The sequence below is a fragment of the Lipomyces doorenjongii genome (genome assembly GCF_038497915.1).
Source record: "Lipomyces doorenjongii strain NRRL Y-27504 unplaced genomic scaffold V1508scaffold_158, whole genome shotgun sequence".
NCBI lineage: Eukaryota > Fungi > Ascomycota > Lipomycetes > Lipomycetales > Lipomycetaceae > Lipomyces > Lipomyces doorenjongii.
The window spans coordinates 1-17,681 of record NW_027118225.1 but is presented as its reverse complement, the minus strand read 5'-3'; the positions used below and the strand labels follow the sequence as shown (position 1 = coordinate 17,681).

The following is a 17,681-nucleotide window of genomic DNA, read 5'->3' as shown; positions in this document are numbered from 1 at the left end:
CTATACGATTACTTTACGATTAGGTTCTCAGTTTTGCGATTAACTTTACGAATAATATGAAATTTTGACGGTACCGTAATCGTATACACCCCTACTGACGGTCCCCGGAAGAAAGTCATCGCTATCAGGCGTTCAAGACGACTCAGAGAACTCGTGCTCATAGTTATCCATTATAATCCGTAGATATATAAATGGTTGAGTGTTATGATCTATGGACAGTTATATGATAACGGAGTTCATAAAACTGCGAGAGGAGAACGCGTCGCGTGCTAACTCGCATATCGATCGCATACTATTGCGATATAGTATCACGATAGGCTTCTTATTTACAAGCCTGCTTATACTTTCAGCTTCATCTACGCACCGTCTTTCGTTAAGTCCCATATACTAGTACGGTCGTGGAACGATCATTGCCGAGTCTTCGCGTCCTACGGTTCCGGTGCCTTAAACGCGTCAAGTACGCGTCCAGTCCGGCGCCGGCAGCGGTGTTGGCCCTTCCCTAACCCTACCACTCAACGCGTGTTGCTACTCGCTGTCGCCCACTTCGTTGAGTTTGATTTTTTGTAATTTAATTTTTGATGATGGTTTTGGTCCCAGGTTGATCGCATTCGATCCGGTTTGTATACTGAACCACCCACCTCGACATGCGCCTCATACAATGCGGCTCATTACTATGAGAGAACCCGGATCGATCCACTGGTTCACGGAGCTGAACTTCACGTACTATGATATGTGCAGGATGGAAAGTGAAGCTGTTGAAAAATTGGACAATGGTAGGGATTGATGCTAGTATCTAGATGTTCCCGAAACTAAGTATATAATGGAGTGGCTTATAACTATGGCTCAAGAATAAATATGGCGGTGCAGCCGAGGTACTGACTTTCTGCGGATGGGTACCACCGTGCAAGACTTATGGGTCCTTCAGGCCGGAGAGTACAGACGGTCCGAGACTACGTGATCGATTTGTACTGTAGTGTAGAACGGGAAGGAGCGATGTAATTATGGTATATGTTCGAGATGCAGCGAGTCCTCGAACACGTTATTACAATACGCGTTTGTTTGCACAGCACGCTGGATTTGGAAAACTTGGCAGTGGTTAGGGTACAAAAATTGTACTTAGCGCTAGTTCCAAAAAGGCTTAGCGGGTAATTGCTCAATGATTCCCTTAAATATACTCTGGTCAAAAAGTACCCAAAAATCACAAAACAGTCACAACTCTCACAAACCATATGCCACATATATGTTGTCAGGGTTCCTTTGAACAGAAGCCAGCACCGTAAACCCTTCCAACATCAGCCACTCAGTCACTCTTTTCTTTCATTGAAATATAGAACTTGCTTTTGCACGTTGTTGCACTCCGTAGAATACCAACAGATTGTAGAAGCCCATTTTCCAACGTTGCTGAAAATCTGAACAAGGAGACGACGTTCATAGTTGCATACAAGGACATGGCAAGGAGTGGAGCTGGATATTGCCGGACTCTAGCATTAACGGCATATTAGCCCAATACCGTTACCGTAACAGTTGCTGTAGGCATCCATGGTTTTTTTGTCAATACTTTAGTAGGACGTATCGTAACTGTTACTGTTTTGGTCGGCATGCATGTTGCTGTCATGATCTTCGTCAAAAACTTCTTCTTCTTGCTCTTCTTCTTGTCGTTATCCTTTTCATCCTTTTCATCCTCTTCCTTGTCTTCCTGTTCCTCCTCCTCCTCCTCCTCCTCCTCCTCCCCCTCCTCCTCCTCCTCCTCCTCTTCCCTCTCTTTCTGTTTCTCTTTTTTCTCCTCTTTTTTCTTCTCGAACTTTATTGGCTGATAGAGTTTCTCCTTATCAGAGTGCTCCTCCAATTTTTTTGGCCACGGCCAAGTCGCCTTCTCCGGGGTGCGATGCGTTAACTTGTCCGGAAGCCTTTGCCCCTCAACCTGATCGCCATTGACGAATTGGGAGGCTGCTGTAATCAGGAATGCCGAGGATATCAGGACTGCGTATCTCATGTTGTGCGTGCGACTATGTGAAAGGAAACAGGATGCATAAGGAAGCTGCTCGCGGCGACGGGATATTATAACAAATACTCATCCTTGTACTGCTACAGCGGCAAAATGTTGGAAACTCATCGTGGCTGAGCTCCTGGCACCATAACCAAATTGTATGTGATGTTCAAAGGAACATGAACTGGTCTGTCCAATTAGTGATCTATCGTCGGCTGATCGCACCCACTTCAATAGAGCTATACTGAACTGCTGGACAAGCAGACAGGGTTATACGCAACTTTGGTTGCACACGTGGTCTGGCTATCGAACGTGCATATGCTGGATCTGGAATCGTCGACGCATTCGGCCAGCCCCGCTTCCTTTAAAGTATGCCCCAGCCTATTCTTGCAGTCCAATTTCATATCCTCAATCCACAATTCCTCTCTCCTCCAGTATCGTTCGCATGCCCTTTCTCTTCCCCCGCTTACTATGCAACGACATCCTCCCTTTCATGTCCATCATAGTATACATCCTGCTGATGATATCGTTTGTCGAAATGCCATAGACATAGATATCGGATGCAGGTTGTTAATCCAATGGTTAGTCTGCCCAATTGTCCAGTACTCCTCGGGAATATAACATCCTCATAATATTCCTTCAATCTGACTGCTGACCTACTATTAGCCGGAGTCGTCCTGAAAAACTCAATGCATTTGTTCTTTGCATCTTCATCTCTCAATAATGATGCCCACTTTACATGTAACCCTCCTCATGGAGCAGTCGGGACGGTATCGGTAATGAGCCTGACAGGCATTGCTCCCAAGATTTCAGGTGTGATCGTCTAGAGAGAAATGTGATGAATGTTCTTGTTCCTTGTGCTTGTTCCTAAAAATAGGACAGCATGCGATGACTGTGTGAATATCCTTGTACTTTGTGATAACTGGGTTTCCTGCGAATATCCTTGTACCTAAAAATATATGTACAAAGGAGACGGGAAGGACGGGTATAGTAAGACCCGCTTGGGCTGCCTGTTGAGGAGACAAGTTTCAGTTGAATGAAGGGTTCAGTGAACCTCAACTTGCAAACTCTGAGCTACTATTGCGATTCCTTCTGACATTGACATTTCAGAAACTTCCTCCGAATATTTTGCGAGCTTGCTAAAGACCTTTTGGATCGAGCCGGCATTCTGATGTCAGGCGAACAGTGGATAATAGCGAATAACACGTAACTTTATGTTCTATATAATCGTTGACGCGACGCGACAGGTTTATTTTGATGGCAGTTAGGCTAGAACACGTTCCGGCGCGCAGCAACTTGGTGGAATCTCGATTAGGCTAAGACCGACGATCTGGTCACCATATTAGGCAACGCCATGGTTTGAGGCGCGTACAACTGGTGACTGTATTCATCAACCTCGCTGGCATCCACCACATCGAAATATATTTTATTTCGTTTCTTTGTATTTCTTTCAAACGAAATAGTTTCTGCTGGAGACCCAGTAAGGAACTGCGCTAATTGTCGTACGAGGCGAATCAATGTATGTTGTTCTCCGCCAGCATTATTAACATCGCTTATTGATACAGTGTCTGGCATAGTGTGATTGGGTTGAGCCAGCATGCTCGCAGTGCTTGAGGGCTAAGAAAATATGCCCAGGGTACAGAGATCAGCTGGCACTTCTCTTCCGCGAACAAAGTGAAGAAGTCGCTCGGAAGGTCTCTTCTAAAGGTACTCATAACTCCAAGAAAGATAATTGGACGAGTCCTGCACCTAAAGATCCTCCAAAGGCAGCACATTCACCGACAACTTCCTCTGTAGAAGAGGAAGGCATTAAGTTCCTTCTCGAACATTATCTAAGGTTTTCTTTGTTTGCTCCTGCCAACACTTTGAGCCCGTTTGTACTGCGCACGATGGAACACAGATGACTCAATTATATATAGAGGTCATAGGAACCTGCAGTCATGTATAAGTTTGTTTGCTATTGTGTGCTCCAATATAATCAATTCTACTACAAATGTTGACACCCTAATAAACTACCTCTTCCCCCTCCGTCCCTCTTCTTATACTAACCCCATGGACAAGTCAACACGACCTCGAACAGTGCAAGAAAAGGAGACGAGCTCTATATTGTCAGCAACAGCAAATGCAAGAGTATTGACTGTGTGCAACAATGTGTACTGCGCTACTGAAAGTAGGGTGCGTTAGAGTCCTTATAGTCGTGAAGTTTCAAGAGGGATTTCGCATTTTCGCGGCCAATTTTCAGCTTGTCCCTCGTGTTAATGTTCACGTTGTCGAACCAGTTAGACGCATCGTGGTAGCATTCGTATGGATAGTCGACGGAATACAGAATTCGATCTGCCCCAACCAAGTTTATACAAAAGTTCAAGACCGCAGTTGAAAACTGTCCAGATGTGGTGAGCCAAATGTTATCCTTGAAGTACTCGTAGATGGTCTTCTGGGCCACCATCCCGCGTGATTTCTCGACCTTCTCAAGCCAACGGTGGGTCCGGTCCAAGTCGTAAGGCAAGCGCTCACCCATATGTCCTAGGATTACCTGGACACGGGGGAAGCGATCAAAGACGCCGTTGGTGATCAGACCCAAGACATGGGTGGAGACATCAATGGCGAACGATTGTGGTGGACCTTGCAGATACGGGCGGTTTTTATACAAGAGCTCGTAAATCTGAGCCTCTGGGGCTGCCGGATGGATGTAAAGGGGGACGTCAAGCTCCTGAAGAGCAGCCCAGAAGACATCATATTCCGGAGCGTCATATAGCAGAAGCGTCCTTTCGCCGTTTGGCTTGAGAGCGTGCTGCCAGTTGTTGACCATGACACCATGGAATCCCAATTCTTTGATGGCACGACGCATCTCCACCACTGCTTGCTGAGGGTTGTGCATCGACACCGCCGCAAAGGCGCCCAGCTCATCGCGGTTGTCCTTGATTTGGTTGTAGATCCAATCATTGGACTTGATGGCGAAAGCTTCTGCCTTCGCAGGATCCGTCTCGCCCTGCACACCGGGGACAGTGAGAGAACAAATGGTGTAGCCAACACCCGTTGCACGCGCCTCGCGGACTCGATCTTGGATGTTCACGATTCCTGACTCGTACTCGGGTTCACGTTCTGGGGTCACATAGAGACCAATGTTGTTGCCGGTGGCCTTGTCCATCTCCCACGGGGGTTGGAAAGCTTCTTCAAGTACCACCTTTCCACGCATAGGCATGATTGCCGGGGTCATGCTGAATCGTGCTGCCATATTGAGTAGTTGTCGACTTGCTAAGTTTGAGTTCTGAGTAGCACTGCTGGGATGGTTGAGATTGCTGAGCCGCTAATGACATCTTAGGCGAAGGGAATTCTCATCATATTTATATGAGTGTAATGGCATCAATATCCGCATAGATCCGCTGTGGCAGCGACATGATGCATGATGACATAGACCCGGGGATATAACACCGACGCTAGATTGTTGACCTAAAGGAAGAACGGAGCCGGAGACAGAGCGGGGATATCTCGTGCCGCGTCACTCATTATCTTGACCTCTTCAATCCATTGCACCTAGCTCAATTGAGTATCTACCTCGTTCGGCAGCCGCAATTTCAACGAGCTTGTCAGCTTATTGTTTGCCAGAAACTCCGTGACAGAAATACGAAAAATAAGTGGCGAAATTCATTTGAAACTAGTGGAATAAGGAGAATGTAACAGATACTAGTGGCAATCTTGCATTTGAGCTCAGCATATCCTTATTCGACAGCATTTTGTTCTGTCATAGACTCACTGGCATAATCGACGATCCCGGAAGTAATTTTGGTTGCGATACTAAGATAACCCTAAATCCATTTAGTGTGTTAACTGGTTTATAGGAAATATAGCATTACAAAGACTCCTGTTGTGTGCGTAGTTTTTTCTAAAATTGTAATCCCAACTTCAAGTCTACATTGTGTAACGAAGTGACTACATAGCAATCATTCTCGTGATATCCTCACGGTTGTTGAAACATGAGGACAGTATTGGAGTTACAGGTGGGCTAGAACATGATGATGCCTAAACCACCTAGCACGCTTCACCTGTGAAAGCCGCTCAGGCCCAACATCAGGCATAATCCTGACAGTGCCTCTTCAACTTTCGAATACGTCCTAAACTCTGTCGCAATTAATCCTCTCGTGTCTAACGCGAGTGAGGACTTTGGCATTGCATCCAAGTCGCAATCTGTAAATTGCAGTGTCGAAGGCAGTGGACTCAACCACTCCTCTTTTAGAGTAGGCGTTTGGTACTCATCACCAGAGCAGTTTAGCGGTTCAAGTGGCAAGCGTAACTGTCAGCATAGTGTCTCATGGAGCCTTATTCGTCAGCGCACGTGACAGACACTGCGGTAAGAAGAACCTAAACGAATGTCTTGTGCGCTCGCAATTCATGTGACCGAATTTCGTGGTAGGTCCAAAGCGGTTTAGCGCAATACAGCGCACGTTTAACTCTATTATGAAATGCAGACTCACAGATGGATTTGGCCTCCCGCAGAAAACCACTTTCGGGCCGCACAATAAAACTAAACGGGAATAGAATACTTTGATATAGTAGAAACGAGTGATATAATGTAATCAGGACACCGCTGGGGCGCAGATCGAGCAGTGATCACACTTCGTTGGAAACCCGATGACAACTGCCAAGCCACCATGTCTAAGATGGGTTACCAGATCGCGCGGAGTGTAATCCGAGTGCGCGGCGTGCAGAGAGGAATGTACCTCGAATTCGTCCAATTCACGAAAAAAACTGGACTTCAGGACGTATCTTTCCTTGCGATGCCTACGTCAATTTAAAGTTTGGAGTGAGAATGCCAGGATAGTATCTTAGTACGTATGGAAACAAAGTAGGGTTCCATGTTTTCAATGCTTGACAATACTGTAATAGAGTTACAATTCGAGGCTTGTCCGTACGGCAGGAACGAGCTGTTTACGCAATTGAGCTATTACATTCAATACTCCTATGATCCGTATGTATAAGAGATTGCTCCTCGCCAGTTCAAATGCTTTCATCAATCTAAGTGGCTCGAAAAAATGCATATCTTGCGGACAAGAAATGAAGGAAAATAACGTACATCGATCCTCAAGAAATGGCCTATATACTGTGGGACAATATTGGAATAGACTTGTTCATCAAAGAATATGAACCTGACTTTTGGCAATCCTATGTTGCTTTGCCGATCTTAGTAGAGCGGGTAGATGCGTTTCGGGTCGCTGCCTTGCGTTGGTTTGGTGGCGTATACGGTGACGTTGACACGAAGCCATTGCGCCATCCTGTCTCATGGATCGAGCCACTCGATCTTGAACCTTGGCAAGACGAACATGAGAACCGCACCTACTCCTTGTCATCAGTATCCGACGGTTCAACGTATTTGCCCCCGTTGAGCGCGCCGCCATTTTACAGGGACCTGAACGAAATGCCAAGCAATGAATCGCCACGGGTCGGAAGTTCCCCACGCATTGGTGCTATAGTGGGCATCGAGGCTGACATACCGCCAGAAACGGACAGATACGGGCACGCAGGATATCAGTATCTGCTCCGAGTCACACAATGGTCTCTCGCGCTGGCGCCACATCACCCGATATCCACTCGGTTCATCGAACCCGTAGATAGGGACATTAAATCACTGCAACGACAGAACAGGCTGCAGGAAGCATATGCAGTCGACGTGACTGGGCCAGGCAACCACCGGACTTCGCCGTCGGTTGGTAGTTGGAAGGGTCATGCGAAGCTGTGACGTCGGACCGCGTGGCCCATCCAGCAAGTTTATGAAACTCGTCATGATTTCATGTTGAAATAACAGGGATGTGTAGTGCAGCGAGGACTTTTGAGACTTTGAAATTGATTTGGTTAATATTTGCGAATATGATTATTGCCAAAAACGTGGATTCATAATTCGGATTAGTAAGCAATCCAAAATCATCCAAAAATTCTTATTCATACAAATATTAGGCATTCGCGTCCACCCCTAATTGGTACTGTAATGACATATTGATCTTCCGAGTAATAGCTTTCATCCTTCAATATGTATAAGGCCGTTCAAATTAGGGTTTTCACTGATTGGTAGCTTATAGTACAGCGCATTGGCATGATTCTCATTGTCACATGCCTCACTCACTACACTACTAAAATAACATTTTCAGCTCCTTTGTGCAGGAGGACAGCTGGTGAGGCTGGGAAGATTCTTCGATTGAATAATGATGACGACGCCTAATATGGTGACCAGTTCGTGAGGCGTCAGTAAAAGCACGGACAAATTGCGCGGGCTTACGACTACGCATCAAAATATTCAAGGATAGGTTATCAGTTGCAAAATGTGTAACAACATATTGTAACATTCTCCAAGACCATATCCGAAATCAAGTCCCACACCTTCTCACCCATGTCGTATCAAGATGCAACATCGGGCCAAATACTACTGCGATATCGATCGCCCATCGGTCTCACATTCGTAACGGTCCACCGATGCAAGTCTCACACACATCTCAAAAGCCTCCCCGACCAAGCCCTCGAACTTCAACAGCATTTCTCCAGCCGTTAAGGCTTCCTCGTCGACGCTGAGCGGTAGCCAGCCAGCAGACGCTTGAGCAGTCTTAAGCCTAGCGTAGGCCCAAGACGCTGCCACGTAATCTGCGACTAGGCTCCACGACAGCTCGACCCCACCAACCTCGCTACTGTCGCGGGCTATTTCAATAACTGTCAACGCATTTTCCACCAGCGCTGACTCGACGGCCGGGACCAGCTTACGTATCGGTCCCAACGCGTACACAACCGTCTCCGCCTTTGAGAAATTGCTGAGCGCGCTGTTCATCACGACCCGGCCCCTGCGCCGAATGTAGTCGCCACTCACGCCATTCACCTTGAATTGCGTAATAAGGCGTTTTAGACGAGCCTGGTCGCGTCCCACAGAGTCGCTCTCCTTCACTCTCTCCTCCCCGCTGTCCGCCATGCGCGGTCTCCCCATTCTCACGTTTCCCCTCGCAACAGGCAAACCATGTACCTTGCGAATGTGGACCCGCACCATCGACGAATCCAAATACTCGCGCTTTGATATAGGTAACGCCGATCGTCACCGTCGTTCCCTCGATTTGACGACACAAGGTCGAGAAGGAGAGTCAGGTTCACGAACGGTGACAGGGTCGCGTGCACGGCCGAACCAGTCGTCGGCAGAGGGCTGCCATCAGAAGAAATTGCTTTTGCGAGCACTCGTTCCTTTGCGGTTTTCTCGGCAGGGTCGGCGGTCTTCACATAGTCGCCCAGGGCCCCCGCGACAGACTTCATGTGGGATTCCGCCACGTCGCCGAGATCAACCGACTGGTCAACCATGGCCGCAAAATCGTCCGTGTACCCGTCTTCGTCGAAAGACACTATATACTTCAGGATCGACGAACTCAAGCCGGCCGTATATGATTTGGTGAACTCGGTGACTGCTTCGACCGTGACACCCTGAAACCCTGATGTCTCTGTGAGTGACCCTAACCCGCGTGACTTGGCAAAAATTCGGCCAACATACCTGCATGATCCGCCAGCAGGTCGTCCTCATCGACTTGCACGAGCCGGATCTGGCTCAGCCGATATTCTGTCTTGTGTAGCCAATAATGGCGATTGAATGTGTCAGACAGCTCGCTTTTCAGGGGGATGTAAATGCTTCGCATCGTGTTCACGAAGTCTGGGCCCCAGTTTGTCTCGGCATCCCGCCCAAATGCCTGCTCAATGTCGAGTCTGAGCTGACGTTTCCCGGCTCGCCGAGAGTCAGGACCACCGGCCGGGATCCAGCAGAACTTGTACTCCGCCATATCCTCGCGGCCGAGGTACCGAAGTCTTGATGTCAGCTGGAGCTCTTCCCTGAACGACAAGACACCGCGAAAGAGAAAGTCGAACGACAGTCTGAAATACCGGTCCAGGCTATGACCTGCCTGAAGGACACTGGTAGTTATAAGGACGTCGGCTTCGTCTACGGTGGTTCGGCTGGGCGAGAAATCTCGACACCCACTCGTCGCCCTGAATGCCTGCCCAGACGCCTTTTATTCTGTCAGCGGCTAACTCGCCAAATCTCTCCTTGGCGACCGTTCGTAAGAACGAGAGAAGCAAGCCAGCATGACTGGCGCGGGTTGTGAAAACGACGACCGGCATCGTCGACCGTTGGATGCTAACGTCATAATTTTGTATGTAGTTGTTCGTTAGGACCGCGGTCAAGATCCGGACACCATTAGGTGACGTGAGTACCTTCATCGGGTGAAGAACTGTCGGCGCCGACACTTTCCGCTTGATCACGTCGTTCGTTCCGGCACGAAGATCCATAGCGTTCATATAGAACGAGATAGTGGTGTCGGGAATCCTGTGCTGGAGACAAATACAACGCCTCGAGTTATGCAAGAACCGTTGGAACGTGGTCATGACGTCGAGGAGCGTGTGAGTGATTGTACCAGCAAGGAAATGATACTGCACAAAGACGCACTCGTCGATCACTATCACGTCATATCTATCCTCGAACATCGGCCGGAGTTTGTGAATACTGTCCAGGCAAATAAAGAACTACTAACCCGAGCCCGGGGTGGCGGCGGCGGTGGTGTTGCGATATTTCTGGATCTAAGTTGAACCATAATGTCGTAGTGTGGGCGTGTATAGAAAGAATTTGTTGGTTTGTTGTTTTGCTTCGTGCTTTCACACTCGGACCAAGATCGCGCACGTCGACCCGGGTGTGCCCTGACCCCCTGATACTGAAACCGTGAACCTCCACGTGATTCAAAACCCCTGACCCTGCCTGTGAACCTAAAACCCTAAACCTAAACATTCCAGAATTCAGCTCTTCAGTGATCTTCTTCCATATGCGTTTTTGAAATCCTTCCTCCAACATGCTGTCGCTCTTCGGTGATCGTCCAGAATAAGAGCCCCCAAGCCGACGTAGGTCACGTTCCGCCGTAAGGCATATATCAGGGTCACAAAAGAGCCCTGCATGAAATCTTTGAAGGCAGCATAAGTCTCAAACGGAAGTGACTCTTCCCCCACGGCCATCAGGGACGCGTAAACTGAGAAGGCATGTCCCGCATGAAGAGGCAGCGTAGCCTATTTTGGAGTCTTCATCCGGAAAAAGATGGCGGTTCGTCGTGAATTTCAACGTCAGCTGGGCGAAAAAGTCACGCAGCTTGCGATCGCCCTTGAAGTATTCGGGATCTCAGTTTTGGCGGTCTTGCGGTGTCGGTCATGATCAGCTAGCCGAAAGTAGTGTAGCCGGGCTGGGCTGAACTGGACCTGGAAGGCTACTCAGGAGGAAGGATTTGAACAAAAACGTGGGGCAACAGTACCTGGACAACTACTTAACTGTGGCCACCCTGAACGTTAAGAGCGCCTTAAGGATGTCTCACGATACATTTATTTCGCTAGTCAACTGGCTTGTAAACCATACTCAGCTGAGAGCCTCAATGCATGTTTCAGTGGAGCTGGAACTAGCCATCTTCCTACATATCGTCTCACGGCCAGCTTCACAGAGAGATACTATGGAACGCTACTTTGTTGGAAACAGGGTAGTCAGCGAGTAAGCTACCTATTATCGATTTGAAGCCAGATTCAAATGGGAGCTCCGTTTACACTTTTAAATGGAGCCCCCATCAGCGCCTGAAACACTGAGCCCTAAATGGGACCTCCATTAGGAGGAAATAAATGGCCCCACCTAAATGGAGCTCTGATTTAAAAAAGTAACTGCGAGGGCCATTAAAACAAGAAACAGGCCCTTAGTCATTGAATGCTGCTTTGGACTGGCAGGGTAATATTATCAACAATGTCAATGACTCGTTTGTATGGTGAACCAACGCAACATGAACCACGGCGTGACACTTTGGTCCAAGTTGCGGCAACCTTAGTTCATGGCCATGAACTTGCGCTTATACTTTCCGGATATGCGGCTCATTACTATGTGGTTGTCACCCAGCCACCCACCTACCAGGCCCTAGTTTGCACGTTATATGTTCAGGGCTTAAAGCCAGATTATTTGTAGATTGAAGAAATCATCATAGAATTCTCGAACATGTGGACGCAACATTTAAACTATTGGTATGACTTCGTTGCTGAGTCGATAACCACAACACGTTCACTACATCGGACACGGGCTATGAGAGCCGGACATAGATATAGATCAAATTATCTCAGGGATCTATTACAAGCGGTGCTACATAGGCATTTCACGTCTATTATGTACAATATTATCGCTATCTCGAAATACAGTCAAAACTGATTATCCCTGTAGAACCGCACGGGTACATGCATATCTAGATGCTTGCTGAGAGGGCATTTTGAAATACATATGCATGAAGTCGAACGCGTAGTTCAAACGTTGGTAGGCTTTGCAGAATGATGCGTAGTTGTAGTTTTCATTGTCTTTGCGATACTATGAGTAGTCGCAGCCTTGGTGGTCTTTGCGGAATGATGCGTAGTTGTAATTTTCTTTGTCTCTGCGGTACTATGCGTAGTCGCAGCCTTGGTGGTCTTTGCGGAATGATGCGTAGTTGTAATTTTCTTTGTCTCTGCGGTACTGTGCGTAGTCCCAGCCTTTGTTGTCTTTGCGGAATGATGCGTACTTGTAGCTTTGGTGCTTTTGACAGTCTTATGCGTGCTTGTAGGCTTCGTAGACTTTGACGTCGTATGCTTTGTTGTAGACTTGGCCTTCGTTGCGGTCGGGACAATAGTTGGACTTAAGGTTCCAGAGGGTAGGTGTGAATTTATATTTAAGTACTTGCCAGCTGGCGGGTTGATCATGCCATACACGGTCTGACATCGATGGTAATCGTCCGGACATTGCCAACCCTGGAAATTGATGTCGAGATTAAAAACGATAGCGCTTGTGACGTCTATTAAGTCAGCATCTCCTGCGTCGTAGCCTGGGCAGAGTCCATAATAAGCCGAAACAGACCCAGAATAAGCGCAACAAAGGCAGTTAATTTTAGCTTGTTTGTCAGCAAGGTTGTAGCAGTCGTCCATCTTGCCAAAATAATAATTTTGGGCCTCAAGAACCTGGCCTATCGGACAACTGCAACGTCCTGGGGCCCCGGCCGGTGCAGGAAACCCTTCAATATTCTTGACTCCACATTGGTCTGCAGCCTGAAAAGCATAATATTGATAGGCGCAGCCATTGAGTTCGTTACGACAGTTCGACGTCCAACAGTTATGATAACTGCAAGTAAGCGTGGACTGGCATCCTGCCTTCTGTGCCAGATCACCAGGTCCACTCATGCAGATTTCATAGTCCTTATGAAGTCCAGAAATGCAGTTATCAAATCCGTGCAGATTCGTGCAACCGGCGCCATTCAATGACGTGTATATGGAAGACATGCTATGGGCAACTGGTAGCATGCCCAGCAGTGTAACGGCGAAAATTGCAACATTTTCAGCACGCATGCCTGAAACTTTTCTCGAGCCTAGAACGGAAATATGTTACTCTTCTGCCACACGATAACGCCCAATTTGAATTTTGACAGCGGGTAAAGATATATGCCCAAAATATTGATCATCCACGTACCGAACCCGAAATTCATCTATGCAAACAAGACCAGATATGCGCACAAAGGCTTGACAGAGAAAGATACTAGGCAGAAAAGACGTGGAGGGTATTTCAGTGGCGGTATATAAAGGAAGAGAAAATGAGCGGCTGACAGATACTGCAGAAACGTTGTCATTAGTTCTTGCAGTTTAGTCGTTCTTTGGATAGGCGTTCGTTTAGGAACCGAATTCTTATGTGGTTCCTGCAGTGACCTTAACGACTATATTGGTTCTGCAACCAAGCTGCACTAAAGACGATTTTCATCCTGTTCCCCTCTACTGCGAAAAGAAGAAGCACATAATGCGGTCTTGAGTCATGCCTCTGGTATTCCACGGAAGCTAAAATGTCCATCAAGAGAGCTTCATCCAACGCACGATTATTGAGCTCTAAATGGTCTGTGACCTTTAACAGCAGTGTTTTACCAAACTTGTTGGACGCAAGCAGTTCTACAATAATAGAAGCCTCGCTTATATCGATCGAACTAATGCATGCCAAGGCCTGTGACGGCTGACAATAGAACCCTAAGCCTGTGGATTCCCTCAGACTTGCGAGTTCGACTGCCTCGTAAACCCAGGCATGATCATAGCCACGTAGACTTTGAGGCTGGCAAACATCGCCTGACCTATGATCTAACCTGCTCCGGCATGGTGAACCCAATTTATCTCCTGGCAAAGATGTCTCAGATACTCTGACTCTGTAGTAGAGAGCGCTACCGAATTTTTGACTTTCATTCAGTGTAAAGCTGATTGTTTTCTCGGTACACCTCTAGGCGGATATTTGGTACATCCGACAAATGTCTACCAGGCCCAAACCTGAAGTCCGTTTTGAGTATCCGAAGATACCAGTGTGTCTTACAAGGATTTTCGAAGATAAGGGTTATATATATATTTTACTAGAAGACAGACCACTACTGAGGGTGGAATAGCTTCTTACTGGCTACCCTCTGGCGCGGCCAGAGACACAAACAGCCGTCAGCGCAGATAGGACATTACTACCCTTGCCCCGAGTCAGCAGTCTTTACTTGGGCACCTATGATAAACGCTTGGGAGTGCTCAGGGCTACGCACAAGATTTTGCCGGCGGGTCCCTTGACTTCTACGCGGTCTTGGCCGAGGTAAGGGTAGCAATTTGCATTCAAGCCAGCCAGTTCCTAGGGATGATCGTTGTGAACTTCCAAATATATTTCGCCCTTATGTATATGTATATATATCCTTCTTCCAAAAAAACCGAAAGAAAACAAAATCCCTTTACATACTGTATTTTAGCAAAAGAAAAGAGCAAAGAAAGATCCAAAAGCTGACAACGCACGATCGTGTACTCGATGAGTTGAGTCCGACGATGTGACATATGCCCAAAGCAGTTTAGCAGCTCAAATGGCATTATGCAGCCACATTAGAGATTCTTGTCCCCGCCAAGGATTGCTGCCAATTTCTTATCTTGACTGAGATAAATGTATCCTACTGAACGCCCACAGTCTCAAATCCTTATCAAACTTGAGAAGTACGCGCTGCTTCACAACTTCCAAGTCTATCTAGAAGGGTGCATGGGGCAAAGATAACAAATCACAGATAGGCCACAGTTCAACACGTTGAGCTTTGAACAAGTTGTCCTTGACCCCTCTCCAAAGTGCAATGACCAGCGTTTGATAAGCATAACCGCCGCGGCCCGAGTGCCGGCAAGGACCAAGCAGTCGGTCGCAATCAACCTAAGACTATCAATCAGGCCAAGGTTGAGGTTCGAATGCTTGTCCCTTCCAAGGGCAGTAATTATGGCTGGTGATGTAGATTATTATTAGATCCCATCGATAGCGCCAAGTTGCCAATATTATAATAGTCTTGTCTAATAGGCAGCCTCTTCTATTTTTAAGGGTAGTTATCTTCAACACATTTAGATAAGGTTTCCCTTGAAACAACTGACCCGTCCTAAACTTAAAATTTGAAATCGAACTTAGGCGGCAAATGTCGCAATCTCTATTGCCTAATGATCTCCATCGTGTTATCAAGATTTGCTATCGTAGCTTATCCCACAACCGCTGCAATTTGTGGAGGACAGAGTTTTGCTAATATGGCGCTCATAGCTTGGATATATAAATGCCTATGTCGTACGCGTTACTCTCTCTTGTGATATTGCCAGTGACCACTGCCCTTTCGTTCTGCGATTTACTCGAGTTATTGATTCAATATGGCTGTGTGGCCGTTCAATAGAAATGAAGTCACAATGGAGATGATCGAACGGGATCCAACATGCGACCCTTATTACGATCCTCCCGGTTGGACACCTCCTAAGTGGAGAAGAACTATGTCGTTTTTCTGGGAATCCATAGCTAAGCCTCCTGGTGAGCGCCGCTATGTGAATAAATTAGATCGAGGGTTATTGTTTTATCTTATGTTGTCCTATTTTATTAAAGCTTTGGACCAGAGAAATATCAACAATGCGTACGTCAGTGGTATGAAGCAGGCGGTAAGTGCTTTAAGTGAGATTTAGCCTATGACTTGACTAATAGCTTCAATAGCTTCATCTGAATGGCAACCAGTATAACTATTTCACTACAATGTTTAATTGTGGTTATCTTGCTGGATCAATTCCATCCCAGATCTCTCTTAGTTTCGCTCGCCCTTCAATCATGATTCCTAGTTGCGAGCTCTTCTGGTCTGTTTTGGTATTTGTTCAATGCCGTGCATCCTCAGATAAATATCTCTACGCTTGTCGCTTCTTACAAGGATTTGCTGAAAGTATTTGCTTCCCGACGATGATGATGATTATCGGGTCGTGGTACAAGCCAGAGGAGATTGCAAAGAGAGTCGTTATTTGGGACATGACTTCAACCATTGCCTCAATGTTCTCCGGCTATCTTCAAGCCGCCATTTACACTAATCTCAACGGAGTAAGTGGTTTCGCTGGCTGGCAATGGCTATTCATTATTGATGGCGTTATATCACTTCCGATTGCTCTACTTGGCTTCTTTGCCATCCCTGACTTCCCGACAACTACCCGCGCATTATGGCTCACTGATCGTGACAAAGAATACAGTATCAGAAGAATGACCGAGGTTGGCAAGAAAGGTCCAAAGAAGATGACTGTAAAAAGATTCTGGAAAATTCTTTGCGGTTGGCGATTCTGGGCCTTCATTACACCTTATGCTGCGTATATTACTGGAGCAGGTACATATATGAATCTATGGCTGCAGGCGGAACATTACAGTGTTCAAATGATCAACATTCTTCCAACGATCGGTAACGCAATTGCTTTGGTGTCGGCCTATCTATTTGCCATATTGTCTGACCTCACCCGTTGGAGATGGCAGTTGGCCATTGTGACCTTACTTCCATATGTCTTCGGAAATCTAGTTCTTGGAATTTGGAATGTTCCTTTCGGATTGAAATTTGCTGCGAATCTTGTGCCAAGCATTGGACAGCCTTTCTTCCCATTATTCATGGCGTGGATCTCCGACATATTCCAGGACGATACGGAACTCAGAGGATATCTTCCAGCCATTGGAAACGCTGTGTGGTATGCGCAATATGCGTGGTTCCCTGTGGTTGCGTTCCCTGCTCAAAAAGCGCCGCATTATCCATGGGGTTATTGGGCAGCACTGGGGTTGACTATATTGAACATTGTTGGCATTTACACCTGCTATCTGGCAAACATGTGGGATGTCAAACGTAGAGGTCAGGTAGTTAATAAGTACGGTTTGTATGTTGACAGAGAAGACCTTGTGGATTATGAGCAGAGTTCATTGGGCGACGTCAAGGGTGGATATATCGGTGAGGTCGTCCAAGAAGTTGGAGATGTGGACATTGAACGCGACTCTGATCTTATTGTAATGAAGGAAAAGTAATTGGAGGATAGCAGATGTCGCGGCATATGTAATTTTGTTTTTGTATTATCTAAGTTGAACGCAAAAATCTAGCATGAATGGTCCAATATTATTGTTAGTAGGCTTCATCCCAAGTGATGGCGTGCACTGGAATCTAGAACTTGAAGCTAGGGCTCCCGACCGACGACCGGGTTGGCAGCGGTTCAAAGCCGTGAACCGGTTAAAAAGTCGGTTCGGTCCGACGTTTCGATCTGTCCTGGGTCCGACATTATGACCCGGCCCGGTCGCCCTCGAAAACTTGATTCGGTCCGGTTATATAGTCTTTGGAGACCGTTGGACCGACTACGT

General features: G+C 47.0%; 6 protein-coding genes across 6 annotated transcripts; 2 read left to right on the top strand and 4 right to left on the bottom strand.

Moving 5' to 3' along the window:
* Nucleotides 1–1,368: 1,368 nt before the first annotated feature.
* V1508DRAFT_68545 (uncharacterized protein) lies at nt 1,369–2,149 on the bottom strand. Its single transcript, XM_066943013.1, has one exon. The coding sequence runs from the start codon at nt 1,991–1,993 to the stop codon at nt 1,499–1,501; it is 495 nt and encodes a 164-aa protein (XP_066792230.1). The 5' UTR covers nt 1,994–2,149; the 3' UTR covers nt 1,369–1,498.
* Nucleotides 2,150–3,919: 1,770 nt separating this feature from the next.
* V1508DRAFT_428444 (uncharacterized protein) lies at nt 3,920–5,478 on the bottom strand. The gene has a single exon (XM_066941796.1). The coding sequence runs from the start codon at nt 5,220–5,222 to the stop codon at nt 4,149–4,151; it is 1,074 nt and encodes a 357-aa protein (XP_066792229.1). The 5' UTR covers nt 5,223–5,478; the 3' UTR covers nt 3,920–4,148.
* Nucleotides 5,479–6,855: 1,377 nt separating this feature from the next.
* Nucleotides 6,856–8,060, top strand: V1508DRAFT_68526 (uncharacterized protein). Its single transcript, XM_066943012.1, has one exon. The coding sequence runs from the start codon at nt 7,074–7,076 to the stop codon at nt 7,719–7,721; it is 648 nt and encodes a 215-aa protein (XP_066792228.1). The 5' UTR covers nt 6,856–7,073; the 3' UTR covers nt 7,722–8,060.
* Nucleotides 7,916–10,480, bottom strand: V1508DRAFT_445429 (uncharacterized protein; the record flags this gene model as incomplete). The annotated part of the gene is made up of 4 exons (XM_066942414.1): nt 7,916–8,922; nt 8,985–9,438; nt 9,498–9,910; nt 9,978–10,480. The coding sequence occupies 4 exons, from the start codon at nt 10,478–10,480 to the stop codon at nt 8,400–8,402; spliced, it is 1,893 nt and encodes a 630-aa protein (XP_066792227.1). The 3' UTR covers nt 7,916–8,399.
* A 1,781-nt stretch (nt 10,481–12,261) lies between these two features.
* On the bottom strand, nt 12,262–13,524 carry V1508DRAFT_68511 (uncharacterized protein). Its single transcript, XM_066943011.1, has one exon. The coding sequence runs from the start codon at nt 13,373–13,375 to the stop codon at nt 12,308–12,310; it is 1,068 nt and encodes a 355-aa protein (XP_066792226.1). The 5' UTR covers nt 13,376–13,524; the 3' UTR covers nt 12,262–12,307.
* Nucleotides 13,525–15,733: 2,209 nt separating this feature from the next.
* V1508DRAFT_362204 (major facilitator superfamily domain-containing protein) lies at nt 15,734–17,354 on the top strand (the record flags this gene model as incomplete). Its single annotated transcript, XM_066937222.1, has 2 exons — nt 15,734–15,976; nt 16,029–17,354. The coding sequence occupies 2 exons, from the start codon at nt 15,734–15,736 to the stop codon at nt 17,352–17,354; spliced, it is 1,569 nt and encodes a 522-aa protein (XP_066792225.1).
* Between the last annotated feature and the right edge of the window lie 327 nt (nt 17,355–17,681).

Coding starts and splice junctions, on each gene's coding strand:
- V1508DRAFT_68545 (XM_066943013.1), bottom strand. CDS start 1,993: ATGAGATACGCAGTCCTGATATCCTCGGCATTCCTGATTACAGCAGCC.
- V1508DRAFT_68511 (XM_066943011.1), bottom strand. CDS start 13,375: ATGCGTGCTGAAAATGTTGCAATTTTCGCCGTTACACTGCTGGGCATG.
- V1508DRAFT_428444 (XM_066941796.1), bottom strand. CDS start 5,222: ATGGCAGCACGATTCAGCATGACCCCGGCAATCATGCCTATGCGTGGA.
- V1508DRAFT_68526 (XM_066943012.1), top strand. CDS start 7,074: ATGGCCTATATACTGTGGGACAATATTGGAATAGACTTGTTCATCAAA.